This window comes from Danaus plexippus, chromosome 10 (genome assembly GCF_018135715.1).
Source record: "Danaus plexippus chromosome 10, MEX_DaPlex, whole genome shotgun sequence".
In the NCBI taxonomy this organism is placed as follows: Eukaryota; Metazoa; Arthropoda; class Insecta; order Lepidoptera; family Nymphalidae; genus Danaus; species Danaus plexippus.
The window spans coordinates 298,679-316,367 of record NC_083543.1 but is presented as its reverse complement, the minus strand read 5'-3'; the positions used below and the strand labels follow the sequence as shown (position 1 = coordinate 316,367).

General features: G+C 41.8%; 2 protein-coding genes across 4 annotated transcripts; one reads left to right on the top strand and one right to left on the bottom strand.

The window, feature by feature from the left end:
* Window positions 1-533: 533 nt before the first annotated feature.
* On the top strand, window positions 534-16,159 carry LOC116766735 (E3 ubiquitin-protein ligase listerin). Its single transcript, XM_032656812.2, has 25 exons — window positions 534-721; window positions 892-1,092; window positions 1,300-1,431; window positions 3,766-3,900; window positions 4,053-4,165; window positions 4,288-4,500; window positions 4,624-4,780; window positions 4,857-4,923; window positions 5,067-5,184; window positions 6,233-7,061; window positions 7,260-7,449; window positions 7,761-7,948; window positions 8,366-8,469; window positions 8,752-9,196; window positions 9,271-9,606; window positions 9,687-9,859; window positions 10,097-10,277; window positions 10,522-10,708; window positions 10,890-11,120; window positions 12,926-13,052; window positions 13,147-13,287; window positions 13,698-13,843; window positions 14,010-14,404; window positions 14,668-14,835; window positions 15,754-16,159. The coding sequence occupies exons 1-25, from the start codon at window positions 674-676 to the stop codon at window positions 15,811-15,813; spliced, it is 5,085 nt and encodes a 1,694-aa protein (XP_032512703.2). The 5' UTR covers window positions 534-673; the 3' UTR covers window positions 15,814-16,159.
* Window positions 16,156-17,291, bottom strand: LOC116766737 (transmembrane protein 138-like). 3 transcript variants are annotated; one of them, XM_032656815.2, is made up of 4 exons: window positions 17,022-17,291; window positions 16,882-16,954; window positions 16,641-16,812; window positions 16,156-16,527 (listed from the first exon to the last, which is right to left on the bottom strand). In XM_032656815.2, the coding sequence occupies exons 1-4, from the start codon at window positions 17,147-17,149 to the stop codon at window positions 16,418-16,420; spliced, it is 483 nt and encodes a 160-aa protein (XP_032512706.1). In that variant the 5' UTR covers window positions 17,150-17,291; the 3' UTR covers window positions 16,156-16,417. The 3 variants fall into 3 exon arrangements, with proteins under 3 accessions (XP_032512706.1, XP_061377425.1, XP_061377424.1); XM_061521441.1 differs by having other exon boundaries at window positions 17,041-17,131; XM_061521440.1 differs by lacking the exon at window positions 16,882-16,954 and having other exon boundaries at window positions 17,003-17,285.
* Between the last annotated feature and the right edge of the window lie 398 nt (window positions 17,292-17,689).

Sequence of the window (17,689 nt, the reverse complement as noted above, 5' to 3'; positions counted from 1 at the left end):
GCATATATTGAGAACATGTGTAGGATCACACAATCGGTTTCGTCCTAAAGATGTTTAATCAGTTGATTAACATACAAAATTTTTCATCACAATATTTAAATGTTTTTCACAAAAAGCGAAGTGGTAGTAAAAACTTAATTTAAAAGAAAAACATTTACAAGATAAAAACAAATTGTTGAAAATTAAAAAGCCAGTTATAACGTTTTCTTCATTAGTTTACATAACATTTAGGATATTAATTATAATAAGATGATTCCTGAAATGCATTATGATTATTGTAACAAATTAAGGTAAATTTCGATATGATTAATTAAAAAATCAACAGAGTAACCTCTCCAATAACTGTATCATCAGATATTAACTAGAACAAAGGAAATAAAATAAAAATTAATTATATTTTATAGACATCTAAAATTATTATAAACAATTCAATCATAGCCACGTTTAAAACAACCAACCAACCAACAATTTAATCATGAGAGCATGGCTTTATGTCAGTTTGATTATTACAAAAGTCAAATGTGAATGTCAATAATTATTTGTCAAGTGCATACGTTTGACTTGTCAATAATTTTGCAATTCCTTTAAAACAAAATATTAATCATAAAATTTTAGATGTAGGCACTATAAAGGTACTTTAAAATTTTTGTATTAAGAATACAACAAATCTATTATGGGTGGAAAAACAAAACAGAGCCAGAGAACTAAGAATAATGTTCGGGTAAGTACTGCATATAATATTTTACCATACTGCGGATCTATTGCTTTATTTTTTTCAGGTTAAAGCCTTCATAAGTTAATCTGAAAAAACATAAAACCAAGTGGCATTAATCTGTTCCATGGATTTAGGAGTTAGTTTTGTTAATTTCTATTTACGTTTCTCTATTCCAGCCCTCAAGTAGTGGCAGAAGTGCAGAAATACTTAGTAACAGTCTGAAATTGGATTCATCATACGTTATAACAGGGTCCGGGAAAGTTCTTCCGGCTTTATTTCCAACACTTACAACAACACCAATTGACCAAGGCCTTAGTCCTGAATATACAGTGTGTTTTAAAAAATTCCACAAAAAAGATCCCATCACTAAAACTAAGGTATTTGTTTTTTTTCACGACCTTAATTAAGTGTGCTAGGGTTTCTATGATGTATTCTTTTGTAAAAAAATGAAGTTTTAAATTAATTATTATATAAAAAAGATATAAAGGATTGTTTTTTTTTTTAATACAATGATTTTATAATAACAAATTTTATGATAAAAAGCGACTCATTTTAATATCAAATAACAATAACAATGATTTCAGGCTTTACAAGAGCTCACTGAACTAGTTAAAAATGGTGATAAAGAAGAAGTGGTAGCAGCGCTGCCAAGCTGGGCTAACATCTACCAAACACTCACAGTCGATGGTGATCGGAGAGTCCGAGAAACTGTACAGGTTAATATAACATATAAAATATTATGCCCGTTGTCTTCAGTATTTGTCAAAGTTGAACTATTTATTTAAAATGAAACCATACAAGTACCCGCAAATACAAATATGATATTTTCTTACAAGGTGAAGATTTTCTCAGTTATACCTATAACATAATTTCAAAACATAAAATTGGTTTCTAAATAGAAGGCAGGCCGTATATCTGGTTACATCTTTAGAATCAGAATTCCCATAGGTTTGTCTGTTGGTACTGATTTAGGGATTGAACTCGTTATCAATGGATAAAGGTATAATTTTATCTTCAGACTAAATAGTTTGTATATCTAAAACTATGGAAAAGTATTTACTCAATGGTATCTCAAGTTTGTCAGTTTATTTTTTTACTTTATCTACTTGTTTCAATGTAACCTGGATGATTAGGTAGAATACACCAATGCTGTGTCCCATTACTTTAGAAAGAAACCTCCCAAAAACTTAAAGTTCTACCTGTATCTGAGTCTAGTCTTAATGTAGTATCCTGATGGAAGTGTTGGGATGACAATATATTCTTGAATATTCTTATTAATGCAGAATAGTATTGTTATATATTAACGTAATAATCTCTTCATCCAGTCACTTATCATAGCAAATAGAAATGTTCGCTCTTGTCAGATACCACCCACCTTTGAAGGTTTTTTTTGTGTATTATTATTTAGTACTCAACACTGCTGACATTAGAAACTACTCCCTTGAACTCCTTTTACATTCAGTACCACCAGATATATAGTGACAGCTTTAGTATACAAAATTCCATGTGGAGTCTGTAAAGCTCTATTGCTCCAAGTAGACACTGGAATATAATATAATTTTCTAGAATATTATTAAAGTGGAATCAGAAGTTGAATGTGGCCATCCATCATCCATGTAGCGTATAAAACATAGCCCTCGAGGAAAGCAGATGTTTTTTCACACGAATTCTGTTTCTTTTTAACATAAAAGTATGAGTTATTAAGTTTAAAGGAACTGTAGGAAAATTCCATCTACTCATTGTATCAACTTTACCAATCGACTTTCCTACATTACATTTAATTTTACATGGATAAAAACTTATATTTAAAAACGAGTTTTACGTTATAGGTTATATTTGTATGGTTTATGTTTACTTGGATTGCAAAAACCAATCGAAGGTTTATGGTCTGTGATTATAGCAAACTGAGCTGCTAAATAAAAATGAAATTTCAATATTCATACAAATTTCATTGCTAAAATATCCATAGCATCTCATGTTTCTGCAAAGATCATGTGTCATCATAATTGGCCTTTCGGAACCATCATCCACTACCTGTACAACTACCGCTTCCACACCATAACCCGACGTATCACCAATAAGAAGCAGTTCTCTTTCCCGTAACTGTAACAATGTCAATTCAGAAAATAGAAAGTTTCTTGAGACTAACAAAACATATATTCAGTTTTAACCCAATTTCAACCGCAGGTCCCTAAGAAGTTTCTTAGCAAGCCTTATAGCGCTTTCAAAAGTCTGGACTTATCGGATAAAAATTGTTCATAAAACTTATACCTACTCGGAAATACACGTAGAGTTTCTTTATTTGTTGGGCCTTTGCCAAACCTCCTTAACTTTAGCTGGTTCCGGGTAAAACTATTAACATCAATCGTGTGCCAAAGGAAACTACTTTCAACAACAAATACTAATTTATAATAAAAATATTTAAGTGAATATCTAGATTCCAGTTCACCTCATGTAGAACCTCAACGATGTTGATTATACTAAAAACTAAAACAACTAGCAACTCCCTTCTTGTTAGCAGAGGCCGTAGATTTCTCTAGATGAAATATAGCCTGTGCTGCATTTACCCAAACGCTAAGTAATGTATCTTCATTAATCAAATAGGAGTGTAGGGAGTAAGAGGCATTGGTATCTTATCATCAACATTTGTCTGTTCATAAGCTTGGTTAAGGTCCAGCTCACTAAGAACACGACCGCGTCCCCACTTCATTACCAGTAGCTTAGTTTGTAACACAAATCCCCAGACAATCGTTATTTTTATTCACAATCCGTAATGGGCGGGCCAATTAGAGTTGTTTATGGGAATAACAACTTGATGTACTATTTCATTTACTCTTCACTAACGTGTTGTTTAAAAAGAACGGAATGGTTTGAGCTTTTAAAGATTTCTGTGTAACATCAGCACAACAGAAACGTAAAGACACTAGTGTCTAGTGTCTCTTATATTTTAAATTCAGATATTATATTATATTCTATGTGATTATACCAAAAAAAAAAAAAACTCAATTTCTTTGACTAATTATAACGCCAATAACACATCATATTGCCAGACATGTCACAGTGCTGTTATCTCAACGTGCGGTCGTCGCGCGGCTCCAGTACTGCGACGTATTCTCCCCGCTTGGTTGCTGGCCAGCGTGGACGACCACGGACCAGCACAGACTGCTGCTCTCAATAGTCTTCAGGTTGTATTAATATGATGATTACTTTGGTCATATTATTGTTATATATAGTCGAAGGATACATTTACTATATAGGTCCATGTTTAAGTTTTGTTAAAATATAAATGTAACCATATTTTTAGCTAGAGACTCAGTAAATAATTTCTTTCTGACAGAACACATTCCCTGATGGAAAATTAGCTGAGGCCATATCATTCTGCAAGTCGGAAATCCTGTCATTACTAATAGACAACCTCACTGGAAATGCAGAGGCTATGCTCAGTAACAAGTGAGTGTATTGTATACGATATGTGTGTGTGGGTTCGCGCGCGTGCGTGTGTGTGTGTTTGTATGTGCAAATATTATTGTGTATATTGCAATAATAGGAATCATTTAATTCTATCTCGTCAGGGTGGAGGACGTTGAAGAGCGAAGTATGCAGGTGTCCCGTCTGTTGGGCTGTAGCTTGCTGGCGCTGCGAGCCGTGCTGTTGAAACTAACGGAACACCTGCAACATATAGAACAGCTGGAGGAGCAGCGGGACTGGCTGACAGGACAGCTGGAACACCTGCTCGGGAATAACGCCTTCTGGAAACTGGCCACACACGAGTCCCAACATGTCCGGTGAATATATAAGTGTTTAAGTATAAGATGAAATACATATTAATTGCTTAGTGTGGCTCTATTACCGCTACCCTATATGTTGGTTCGTCTCACTAATAACCTAACTCCTCCCCCCTCCCATAGATACTCCTGGTATTCCTGTATGGGTTCGCTGTGGTCGGTGTACCCCGGGGCGCCGCCCCCGAGTCACTCCCGCCGCCTGCTGCGGGCGCTCACCAACAGGCCGGAGTCCGGCGCTTCGCCCTGGAGCGCCATGTTGCTGATAGCTAACAGTCACCCAGTACGGCACAGAGATATCTTATATATTGACAGCCTTTTGATGAATGCTTTTGATTTAATACTATCATTCCCTTCAGAATTGGCACGAGTGGTTAGACAAGAAGGATCTCCTGGTTAAGAGAGTCGTGGGTGTTCTAGAGAGTGGTGAGATTAAATATTATATAACATAAGTACCGCCATACAGACTGGCACCAGACATATATGAAGCGTATAGTTAATGTTGTTGATGTGTCAGGCATCGTTTCTGTCGTCTAAGCGTCATATATTAAGAGCCGTGTGTGGTGTAGGTGGTGGAGGGGAGTGTCGTGTGTTGTGTGAGTCGTTGCGCGGCCTGCTGTCGTCACTCCCTCGCGACATGAAGACCAAAGACTTCTGGTCGACCTTCTTCGATGCCGCCTTCAAGGGGTGAGAGGAATTAGTATTAGTGTGATCGACTCGCTACATGTAACGTGCGGGAAAATCAGAATTAACTCTATACAAGTTATTGCTATGAAAGTTGTTTTTAATGTTTACAAATGATTTAAGGAATTCCTAAGAACATACACGCGTATGATTCCTTTATGTTTGATATTAACGAGGGCGATCCGAAAGCAGTGATGGTCAATATGCAATAAGGACATTGTAATTAAAATACATTTATTTTTCTATTTATTTCGCGGCGTCTTGGCAAGTCGGAACATTTTTGCGCTGTTTTCTTTGGACGTTTAATTCCTTTTGGACAAAAATTTTCCGAGACTATACAAAAACGATCTAATGAAATTAAAATCTCTCTGTAGTTGTAAGATTTGCTGTCTCGGAGTTGTTACTTCAGCCGAATCTCATTTCTTTGTCGCGGTAAGAACCTGTCGTTGTGTCTCTTCCTCAATGTTTTCCATCATTTTGATTCCTTCTCCTTTCCAAAAAACGGATGTTTCCTGTTAAAGATCACACCGTGAGTTTCTTCGGCATCGGGAAGAAGCTGGTGTCCAAGTTATTTGTTTCTGATGAAACTTTTCAACTTCACCCTCGAAATGTCAACTCGTTTTTCTTTTGTTCTTCCTATCTTGTTATCAACGGAAATATTATTAATATACAGCCCTATGAAGTCCCCGTTACCCGGCTACATGACTTATGGTCACTCGTCGACCAAGCTGGAACTCCCATGTTGAGCGCGCTACTGCACAATATGGAAAGGCTCAGTATCCACATGTTTTTATTACATCACTGTGTATATCTTCAGGAGATTTTCCTCAACGACAGCTCGTATTCCAATAATTATTCCTCCTCACCACGATATATACGTCCTCGCCGATTCACATGAATTTTTTGCATAACTAAGGTGATATATGTTGAAGCATATACTATTTTCTTCATAATTTTATACACTCTACAAATATCGGATTACCGTCACTGTTGGATCACTCCCTGTAATAAAAGCCGATTGCTATTTATCATTCGTAAATGTGTTTTTCAGTCTTAAAAACAAAAATCTACTGAGTTCGAGGAGTGAGAGACAGGGTTGGATATCAAATATAGCGGAATGTCTGAAGTATGTGAGCGAGCAGAATGACGACTGGGTCGTTGAAGTTATCACGGAAGTGCACCGGACGTGGCTGGAGCTGGTCGCTACCGCACAGGACAGGCTGACAAAGACCAATATGATCAAACATTCCGGCACGCAGATGGCGATGTTGGTCAAACACTGGCTTCAAAACTCCAAAGACTTAAGCGACGAGAAATACGACCAACTCATAAGAAACTACTGGCAGAACATCGGTTCAACGATCGCCTCGCACATCGATATCCTGTCCCTGGAACGGAGCGACATTGCAAACTCGATCGAAGCTCACACTGTAATGTTGAAAGCGTTAAAGACGGGGTACCACGAGGACGCCAGGCAGCAGCGCTGCATCAAATTCGCTGACGAAGATGACAAAACGCAAAAGGAACCAATTAAAGTGGAACTAGACCGGCGCCTACAGGAGCGGTTCGAGCACAACCTGCACGACGTCGCGGACAACACGTGTTGTAGCTACTTCGATTTTGCTCAAACGAAGCAAGTCTCCAAGTGGGTGTTCCCGTCGCTCCAGCCTCTGCTGGTTGAGTTCGAGTGCGAGCGTCTGTTTCGATCTCTGGCGAGGCATTTCGGTTGCCAGAACGTATTCGGTTTTTACGACAAAGTGCTCAAGACCTGGCTGTCCGGAGACACGATGAGATGTAACGCTCTGGTCGACGTGATGTTCACTCTGGCTCAGTATTTGAATGAATCAGAACTCGAAGCCATGTACGACTCCTTCCAGCAGGTACTTATTATTGCGTTTTTGCTCTGTCTCCAAATTAAATCTCGTGGCTCATAGTAAATATGCCTCACAACATATAAAGTGATAAAAAGAATTCGTATAAGTTGTAAACGACGATATGTAAACAATCGTCACTGTCGATAGTTTCCAAACAACTCGCTCCGCTGTGTATTACCATTAACCTGTCTCGCTCTTCTTCAGTTTCCTCCTCAAGTGGTGGAGTGGTGTCTGTCTCCGTCCTTGTCTCTCTCGCGGGGATCGTCGTCTATTGCAGCGAGCTGGCTGCGCGGCCCGGTGTGCGAGGCGGCCGTCGTGGGGCTCAGCAAGCGACCCGAGGACCCCGCGGCCCGGCAACTGTTACTGGAATGTATGGCTGTCGATGAACGGGGAGGTTCGTACATCTATAATAATACTTTACTAGAAAATACTAATGATGAGCAATACTCGAACCTCGGACTCCGGCTGTCGCTATGGGTCCCTTTAACAATTGAGCTACTGTGTCATCTTATAAATCGACCGATGCAAGGTGTTACAAGTGGCAATCGATCGACTTCCCGTCTTGTAAACGTCGGCTGAACAATAAAATATGCGAAATAAATACGATAATCGTAGTATCAGTCGCCGTGTCTAGAGGGCGGACTGACTAGTGGTCAGGTCCCTGTGCTCGTGTGTTGCGTGTGTTATCGTCGTCATCGTCTCCAGAGCTGCGCGTGAGTGAGTCGACGGTGGTGAAGGTGCTGAGTGTGTTGTCATCCCTAATGCCGGTGCCTCCGCCGAGCGAGGTGTCGTCCCTGGCCTCGTCCCTGGTCCTCTCTCTGCACGCTACCAACGTGTCCGACCGCTGTCAACAACTCGTCCTCGTCATGTTCGAACTGGTGCTAAAACATCCGGTCAGTAGAAGTACTTATAATTTAAGACAAATAGTTTTATCTGTTGTATAGAGACGATAATAATATATACGAGTATACTAATGCCGTCATAGTATTGTGTTAACAGATACAATTGCGTGGTGCAGATCTTTGTACTTTGTTTCTATCATATAATAATTTCCTATTAAGTTTTATGCAAAATCCGCGAAGAATGTATTTAAAATAAAACTAATATTTTTCGGCTTACACTACGCGAATTTTATTATTTTAAAAACTACACACTCCCGACGTTTCGGTTACTTTTCAGCTACCGTGATATTAGTTTTATTTTAATGAATACTCGCGAAAGTCTCAGATCTCATAACAGTGTGTGTCGGCGGACCAACAGACATGATACATCATAGTATATAATAGTCTAATCATCCGTATATGTATCAGAAATCGTCTTCTCTTCACTCCTCGCTCCTCGACTGTCTGCGCGTGTTGGGTCGCGAGTGTTCGTCGGAGGCGCTCCGCAGGGCGAGGGCCTGGCTATATCACGAGTGAGAACACAAACAAAATCACGATATTAAATGATGGTAACCTCGTTATCATAACGCGATAGTGTTCCGAGTCACCGCCGTATCCGAAACCGAACTATAATGTTCAATCCACTACATTTCAGGCAGCTTACAACAATTCTGCGAAAAAATAATGCAATGGGACCATAAGGAGAACTTTTCTAGGACATCTCAATTTGATCCATTTGATACATTTCAATTTTAGTTTAATCAAGCGTGTGTTATTCTTAAGCTTCGAAACCAAAAACACGCGCATATTTGCAGCATAGAGGAACTGGACATGAGTCGTATAGAGCACGTGGCGTCTCTGTGTCCGCACGTGTTGTTGCCGAGCGAGTCCGTGCCCGCAGACACCAGTGACCTGTCCGCCCTCACTCGCGCCCTGATGGACGACCAGCTCCGGCCGACCGTTCCGCTCGAGGTGTTCTCCCTGAGATGTGACTGCATCTTCGGGAACATCAACTGTCCGATAGAAGACGACAATGACGTCGTCAAGACCATCGTTGCCACCTCCGACATGGACCACGCGGAACTTTCCAAAATGGACCTTATGGTGCATGTGTACAAGAGTCTGTTCCGCTCGTTCTTCATCCAAGCCATCGTCACGCGGCACGCGGACATCATGGCGGACGTGTTCTTCCGGGAACAATACGCGCTCTGCCTGTACGAATACGTCATAATCAAGACTCTGTATGACAGATACGCCTTCGTGAGTGTCGTTCTGAGCAGAAACAGTCTATTTTACCTGAAACTTTACCAACAATAACGTGTGTGTTATTTCAGTGGTGCCACTATGAAATTATATACGAGACCAAGAACCGCATGGACCTCGTGCTGGACGACATATTCACCAAGACGCCGTACAAACACAAGGCGTCTCTGTTGATATATCTGTCGGAGCAAGCGGCCGCCAAGGGCTACTACTGGTCGTACGCGACCAGGCTGTTCGACGACAAGGTACAGGAGTACGTCAAGATGAACCCCGACAATGAACCCATCTGTGAAGTCGAGAAGGAGGTCTGCGTGGAGGCGGACCTCTCCAAGCAGGTTCTGGACTCCATGTGTATAGAGAAGTTGAAGGACATCATGACCGGCAACGGTTTCTTCCACAGCTTACAGGTGAGCTCGACACCTTGTCCTGAGTCTTCTGTGATCGAAGTCTCTAAGAGTTGTATAATTGTTCCGCTCGTTCTCGGCAGGCGGAGCGCGGCGGGGTCCAGCGTACTCGTTACATGGTGATGTTGCGGAGTGTGTTCGCGGCTCACAGTCACGAGCCGGATGTGCTGCGGGCCGCCCTGTCCCCCGGCTGGGGCTCCAAACACACCCCCGTCGACCTCTACTACACACACAACCACGTCATGCTGTATGAGAGGTGATGCAGGAGTACTTATATTTGGCATCAGCGAATCTTATATTTTTCTTCATCATATAGTAAGCCGACGCAGACGCTGCGTTGTACTTCATTTAAAAACAAAAACAAAATTGAAACAACAATTTGGAGAGAAGTTTAACGAGACTGAACCATTCCGCCATCAACAGCAGTGGTCTGGTTGATTTCCTTTTAGATCAAATCAAATCTATTTTCTACATTAGTTATTTTGATACGTAGAGAGCTGATCGCGGCGCCCTGGAGCCAAATAATAAGCAACGCGGCCATCGTGGACTTCCTCATAGAGTCCGTGGAGAGAGGCTGGGAAATGTCCGCCGCGGAGTGGGACTTCACCACCATCACGCTCTGCTCGCTCATCACCTCGCTCAGGAACAGCGCCGAGGGTTGGGAGGCCACTAAGGTATGGCCTCGCTCTAGTTATTTATTTACTCCCCGTATATAAAATAGATAGAGAGGAGAACGTAATCAATAAACATTACCGACTGTCTCGCCTCGACCAAGGGGAATATTGTAGTCGTAAAACAAACGTAAGAATAAAAACGATCACAACAGTTTTTGGAGGCTGTGGGCAGAAAGAATTGTTTAATTGATATTGATAGACACTGTTGTTGGTAAACCTTCTATACGCCCCCCTCCCCCTCCAGGTGTCCGCCCTGGCCCGTCCCGTGCTCCAGCTCCTGTCGTGCGTGTCGTCGTTCATCAGGGAGCTCCCTCGCCGCTGCGTGCTGGAGCAGCCCGCGCCGCACGTGGCCGCGCTCGTCACCGAGTGGAAGGACATCTTCGCACCGGACATCAACAGGAACCTGTTCGAGATGCTCGTCATCGTACTCAGTGAGAACGGCTCGGATCCAAATAGATATATTTATAATTTTTTAAATTAATGCCTTATAGAGTACGGAAACCTGTTTTATGTCTTAAACGTCCATCGCTGGCTGGTAATCATAAGGTCTTTCCACCAATTAAATAACTCGTTCCTGAGAACAAGTGTTCATTTCCCTTATTTAATCATCAGAGTCAGCGGACGAGCACATGACGTCCAGTAGAGTGGCGACCATCGCCGGCCTCATCACGGCCACCAAGCACATGGACTACCAGCACGTGAAGACGAGGAGCGCCGACACCGAGCTCAGGAACATAGCGAGCGTCGCCATACGAGTGCTGGACAGGATGACACACCACGCCTACAAGTACCTGGCCTTCCACACGCTCGACCTCATCTCCAAGCACATGGTGCTGGACGACGGTCAGTCAGTCAGTCAGTCACCGTATAGTGATTGACAAGTATTATTTCAATAGTAGGAATATAAACAATAACATTCTATGAATAACATACTGATATACTAGACTCGTATGTAATAACATATTTGGTAGTTGTGAGTTGTGACATCTTCAGGCTTACGACGTAAGTAACGTTTGACATCGGCCAGGTACTACTGGCCGCACTTAGCAAATTGTATGGATAAGTTTTTGAATGACAGGCAGAATGTTATAATGACGGTGATTGTGGACTATGAGAAGCTTAGATATGGTAAAGGAAAAAATGTCGCTCTCAGAGATCACATATATTCTTTACTGTTTTTCTGTAAGATGAAATTGAATGAGAGGGGGCGGGGTCATTGACTAAAATAAGGGGTTTTCCAATAGGGACGCTTGAACTTTGACAGCTGATTGCGGCCATGTTGTTTGAGTGACAGCTGTCAAATGCAGTGTGTTATATTCATTCCGTCCTCCCAAACCACCATGGCAGGTTACAGTGTCGAGCAGCACGTGCAAATCATAAAATTGTTTTATGAAAATGGGTCTTCAGTTCGAGCAACGTTCCGCGCACTTCGCCCGTTTTACGGTCGCGATAATCGTCCTGCCGAGTCGACTATCCGTCGATTGGTGGACAAATTCGAGTCAACCGGGTCAGTTAACAATCAGCTGGTTCCCGTGCGTCAACGTAACGCGAGATCTGCCGAGAATATCGCCGCTGTGCGCGACAGTGTCCTCGAAAACCCGCGGCAATCAATTCCGCGTCGCGCACAGGAACTCGGCCTTTCGCAGACGACAACTTGGCGAATTTTGCGTTGTGACTTGAGCCTGCACCCGTACAAGATCCAGCTGACCCAAGAGCTCAAGGTTAATGACCATAGACAGCGCCGTGTGTTCGCTGACTGGGCATTAGAGCAGTTGGAAGTTGACGCCGATTTTGGCAAAAAAATCATCTACAGCGACGAGGCGCATTTTTGGATGAATGGCTATGTCAACAAGCAAAATTGCCGTATTTGGGACGAGACCAATCCACACGAGGTTCACCAAGTGGCAATGCACCCGCAGAAAGTGACTGTTTGGTGCGGATTTTGGGCCGGAGGCGTGATTGGTCCGTATTTTTTCGAAAACGATAATGGTGTATCCGTCACCGTCAATGGTGAGCGATACCGGTCGATGATAACCAACTTCTTTTGGCCTGAAATCGAGAATATGGATCTGGACAACATGTGGTTTCAACAGGACGGCGCTACGTGCCACACAGCACACGCTACGATGGAAGTTCTGCACGAGCAATTTCTGGACATGGTCATCTCGCGCGGAGGCGACGTGAACTGGCCACCGAGATCGTGCGATTTGACCCCGCTGGACTTTTTCTTGTGGGGTTTTCTTAAGTCGCAGGTCTATGCCAACAAGCCGCAAACCACCGATGCCCTCAAAGTCAACATACGCCACGCCATCGATCAAATACAGCCCGATTTGTGCGCCAGAGTCATCGAAAATTGGACCTTTCGTGTGCGCGCCACCAACCGAAGCCGTGGCGGTCATTTGAATGATGTCATATTCCATACATAATGGGGTCGATAGACCTTCCAAATAAAAAAAAAATTTCGCAAATATCTTTCCTACATGTATTTTTTTTTTGCATTTCAAAGATCAAGCGCCCTTAATGGAAAACCCTATATTAGGATATGTATGTACATATATAGAGCATAAATTTCATTCTAAGAGTACAGAAAATCGTATATTATTTTAATCGAGTAACTTAACGATCAGACGATGTGTTATATGTTTCAGCTGAAAAGTTATCCGAGTGGAGCGCCCGGTCGGACGACAGTCCCCGGCCCGAGTTCTCCCTGTCCTATTACGACGACACGCTGATCCGGCTACAGGAGATGGTGGACGCCGCGCTCGAACACGTCGAGTGAGTATGAACACCGGGGTTAGGGACATGTAATGCTGTACGCAGTGGAAAATGCATCGACACGAGCAGTGACTGTATGTGATGTATGTTGTAGCGGTGTCTGTGGGTCCCGCGTGGTGTGGTTGTCTGCGGGGGGGCGCGTGTCCTGCTCCCTTTTGCTGCTGGCCGCGGCCGTGTTGAGACACGCGGCCGCCGCCCGGACCGACCTCGCGCACATGTACATAGAACTGTTCAGGTACCACCGCTCACTACTACTACTACGTACTCCTCACGATTCGCTTAGTTCGATAACCTCCCCTGACCTTCGACCCTATCACACTGACTCGATCGTTGCTCCAACTCTTGTGTAACCCACTTTAGTTTATAAGTACGGGATTGCTACTCAGTGACCTCTAGATCCCATCGGCCGTAACTTGTTCCAGCTTCATGTCCGGTTCATATCTGTTGGTAACTTCGGTTCTTTCTACTACATCTTCGGTTACTGCGATTCTAATCCGATCCCGAACTGAAACTCCCAATGTCACCTTTCCGTTTACCCGAGGACCTCGACCATGTCTCTCATCCTCGTGTGATCACTGGCAATACTTGTAATAAAAAAAAAACAAATGATTTAATATACTACAAAGAGATGTTCTGTGTTTGAAGGGAGAACAAGTACGCGGAGTGGTGGATGCAGACGACCCTCAAACTGCTGCCTCAGGAAGTGGCGGCCTACGCCCTCGAGGAGACCGACACGCTGCCCGACCACTGTCTCAAGGACTTTGACATTCTGCCCGAACTAAACGTCTACGGTAAAACATCTACACACTGACAAATGAATGTTAACTCTTTAATGAAGAACATTCCTCACGGTCGACACGAGGATCGTCCCGAACGTGTCAAGCAAAAATTAGAATCAAAAATTTTACATTTTTGTATTCAGTTATTCAATTCGTATCTTTTCTAACGATCCGTCAGGTTGGTGTAACGGCCGCACGGTGACCCGCCTGTCGTGCTGGGTGTTGACGGCCACCTTGGGCGGGTCGGGGGCGGGCGGCGCGCGCGGCTGGAGCCTGGCGTCCCCGCGCACGGCGCGCGCCCTGCAGCGCCTGGTGCCGGCCGCGGTGACCCCGCCCCTGGTGCGGCGCCACCTCACCCAGCTGCGAGAGCGCGCGGGCGAGCTGTCCGGGGCGCGAGTGTCCATCCGCTGGATGCGGGGCGAGGTCCGCTGCGTGCTAGAGCTGGAGGAGCGCGAGCTGGAGCTGACGGTCCGCTTCGCCCCGTCCCACCCCCTGGCCTTGCCCTACGTGTCCACTCCACCCAATTCTCCCGCGCCGGACACGCACTGGATCGTGCTGTACTTGGCCTACCAGGTGAAACTCGGCCGACTTTTTTTTTACTAAAAACCTGTCTATTGTTCCTCTCACAGACGTAGTGTCTTCTTCGAATAAATAAAATTGTCTACATTTGGAGAAAATTCACGGACTGTGATTCTTCTTATTTAAATGTTCTACTTGGGAAAATCTTAGAAAAAATGCTTTTTTATTTTCTTTTCATATGTGCCATTAATGTTGCATAATTATTAATAGCAGCATGTTTGACCGTCTCTAACCGCCCTCCATATGTCTTCCTGTAGAACGGCACCTTACTGAACGCCCTGAAGATGTGGATCTCTGCGGTGACGGCGCGCGTGGAGTCGTCTCCCCAGTGTTACATCTGTTACTGCCGCATGCACCCCGCCAGCGGCCGCCTGCCCACGGTGCCGTGTCATCAGTGCCGGAACAAGTTCCACTCGCCCTGTCTCGTGAGTTCACACAACAATGTGTTGCGAGATGGCGTCTGAGATGAAAGTTTCTCACGATAGAATTATAATCTGTGATCTCAACCTGCTGCGGCGGAGACCTTCTCGGTCCAAAACACTCTGCTGATTGCACACCTGTTCTTCGTCACACAATTTCTTCATCTCTTTAGGGCGTGTTATCAGTGTTCAAGTTCTCGTTCCATCCCATGTCTCATCTCCGTAACTCCACGACCAGTTCTGTCTCAATCCCACCACAAATGTAATGTATATCTTCCGTGTTATTCCCCTCTCTGTCCAGAGTGTTGTCGTTGTTTGTCCGAAGACTCCGAAGATCTCTGTATTTCTTATTCTCATTTCTCTGAGTTTCTTTCGCCTTGTTGAGTATCCAGATAATGGCACGCCTAAGCTCCGACGCCCTGTATCGGGCCGTCAATGACCGCACCCCACCCTCATTATATTCGACCGTATACTTCAAATCCTTATACTGCTTGTGTTGCTAACTTTCTTGTCAGCGGTGGACGTACTCTTAACATCTTTACAATTTATTTGATCCATCTATGCTTAGCTTACTTATCCAGAATTTAAATAAGTTTTTTTTATATTAGTTTGCTATATTTTTTTTGATAGTGGTAGCAAAGATTTTGTTTATTCTTCAATTAAACTCCTCCGACCTCCTTTGTATTCAAATCTAGCAGTAATTCTGGTTAATAGAGTCTATATATGATGAAGGCTTTATTATTTTAGACGGCGTATAAATGTTATGTTTCCGGCATTTTTCGCTTGATCAGTTCTACCCGGATTGTATGTTTTGCCATTAATAGATACTGTCATGGCTTTTATCATTATCTACGTAACAAATAAACCCTGTCTAGGAACAGGTCAGGCTGGTTATTTGCTTTTAATGTTAATGTAATGTTTCAGAGAAAATGGTTCAGCACAAGCAACAAGTCCAACTGTCCCCTCTGCCGCTCCAAGTTCTAATTCAAGAACTGCTAAGTTTCCAGGAGTCACAGCATGAGTGAATGTTGAAGTGTTTAGATGACGTCATTGAAATATTAATCACATGCTACATAGAAAATTATCAGTTTTAAATATATGAGGTATTTCAGAGTTTTCAATAATCCTTTTTAAGTGTGTTTTTATTCCGTCTTCATTAATGTAGGATGTAAGGCCACAGACCATATTTAAAGTAATATCTCAATGTAAATACAATAAACTGAATTATCTGAATGTTCCTCCGTCACGGTCGTTGTATATATTTGTTGTTTTGTCAGTCGTGTTTGTAACAATACTGAGTTTTTGAAATAAATAAAGAAAATCATGTTCATTTTATATTTTATTTATCTCCAGCATTCTTTGAGACAAATGTTTAACTAGAGAAGTTTCTGCAGACTAGAACCTTCATGCTAAGTGACTCAGCTTACAGTAAGTATATATAAATAAATATTCTTTCTTCTGACTAGACTGAAATACTGAAGCTGTCCTTGGGATATGCTAAATAAGTGTCTTTGGAAGTGTAGAGAGAACAAAGATCCGGCTCTTGATGAAATGCGCTAGTATTTTTTCTTATTTAATCATGACTGCTTTAATGGTTAGGCTGTAACTGTTGGCTTATCCAGTCAATATCTTCATAAAACCGAGGATCACTAACCCTCAGGGCGGCTCGTTTGTAGAAAAAGTAATACCACGGGGACACTGGAAATTTAATAATAGAAATTAATATATCGTTCGATTTTCAAATTGAATTTTTAAAATTTGTCTCTATAAATGAAATGAATCACTGAATGGTGAATATCTCTTGAACTTACAACATCTCTGGAATGTAAATAACACGATAAGGAATGGAGTTGACACAGATTCTGGGTCAGACCACTTCTGCATCAACCATGCCGTGTGGAGCAATACACTAGCAGCCAGATACGACACGATAACAGAACCAGCAGCGCGGAACTTACGAATCAAAACTTCTACTAAGCCAGCCTGCAATTTATAATATACAATAAAAAAAAGTCTTTGGTTTTATAAAGACAGATATTTTATCGAACTTACTTGAAACAAATAAGTCGAGAAGAAAGTCATCAACATCATTGTAATCGACAAGATAAGAAATAAGTCTTGAAATCTAAAATTAAAGAATAAGCTTAATAATAAATAAGCATCAAGTACTTACTGTTAAGTATTTTACGTACATAAATAATACCAACAAACCATCGCGGGTTTTTGGAAATAAACTAACGCAATTAAATATTAGATCGCAAAACATGAACACTAGTTGACTTATTAAGCAGAACGTATATCTTGGAGTTGATAGTTTCATTATAGATGTTTTTTTAAATCACTGTTTACGTGTTATAAAATTGGCAATTTAGTTGCTTTACATTTGGCTTAATTAAGTTTTCCATTTAATAGCAATTTAATATTTATTATAACAAGTACCAAAATACAAATTTAGTTTTACCACTATTGACATACGAGACTAAATTATTTATGACTAAGGTTTAATGTAAAGAATCGATATTTTTGCAGTATAAAAACCATTTCTTTGTAATTCTGTAATAAATAACTATAATTAAAATAAAAAGAATGTATGAGTTTGTATTAAAATAACTAAATGATTTTTTAAATACACAATTCTACATTTATTATTGTAAGTTAACTCGATTATGTAAATTAATTGAATTCTGGTTAACATAAATATATTTTATATAAAAATTATTTTATTAAAATTTTTAAAACAGCATTACATTTTTTTGTTTTATTTTCAAACAAAACATTATCATATCAGGTGTACCAACCTTACTGCTAGAAATAACCTTAAAATCTGATATAGTAAAACTCTTAATTCTTTGTTTTTATT

Excerpts from the sequence above, each read along its gene's own strand:
- LOC116766737 (XM_032656815.2), bottom strand. The coding sequence starts at position 17,149 with ATGAAACTATCAACTCCAAGATATACGTTCTGCTTAATAAGTCAACTA. Across the intron at positions 16,955-17,021 it reads GGTTTGTTGGTATTATTTAT|ATTTCAAGACTTATTTCTTA; the intron begins GTACGTAAAATA and ends CTTTAATTTTAG. Across the intron at positions 16,813-16,881 it reads TCTCGACTTATTTGTTTCAA|GCTGGCTTAGTAGAAGTTTT; the intron begins GTAAGTTCGATA and ends TATAAATTGCAG.
- LOC116766735 (XM_032656812.2), top strand. The coding sequence starts at position 674 with ATGGGTGGAAAAACAAAACAGAGCCAGAGAACTAAGAATAATGTTCGG. Across the intron at positions 722-891 it reads GAACTAAGAATAATGTTCGG|CCCTCAAGTAGTGGCAGAAG; the intron begins GTAAGTACTGCA and ends TCTCTATTCCAG. Across the intron at positions 14,405-14,667 it reads TGCTGTACTTGGCCTACCAG|AACGGCACCTTACTGAACGC; the intron begins GTGAAACTCGGC and ends GTCTTCCTGTAG.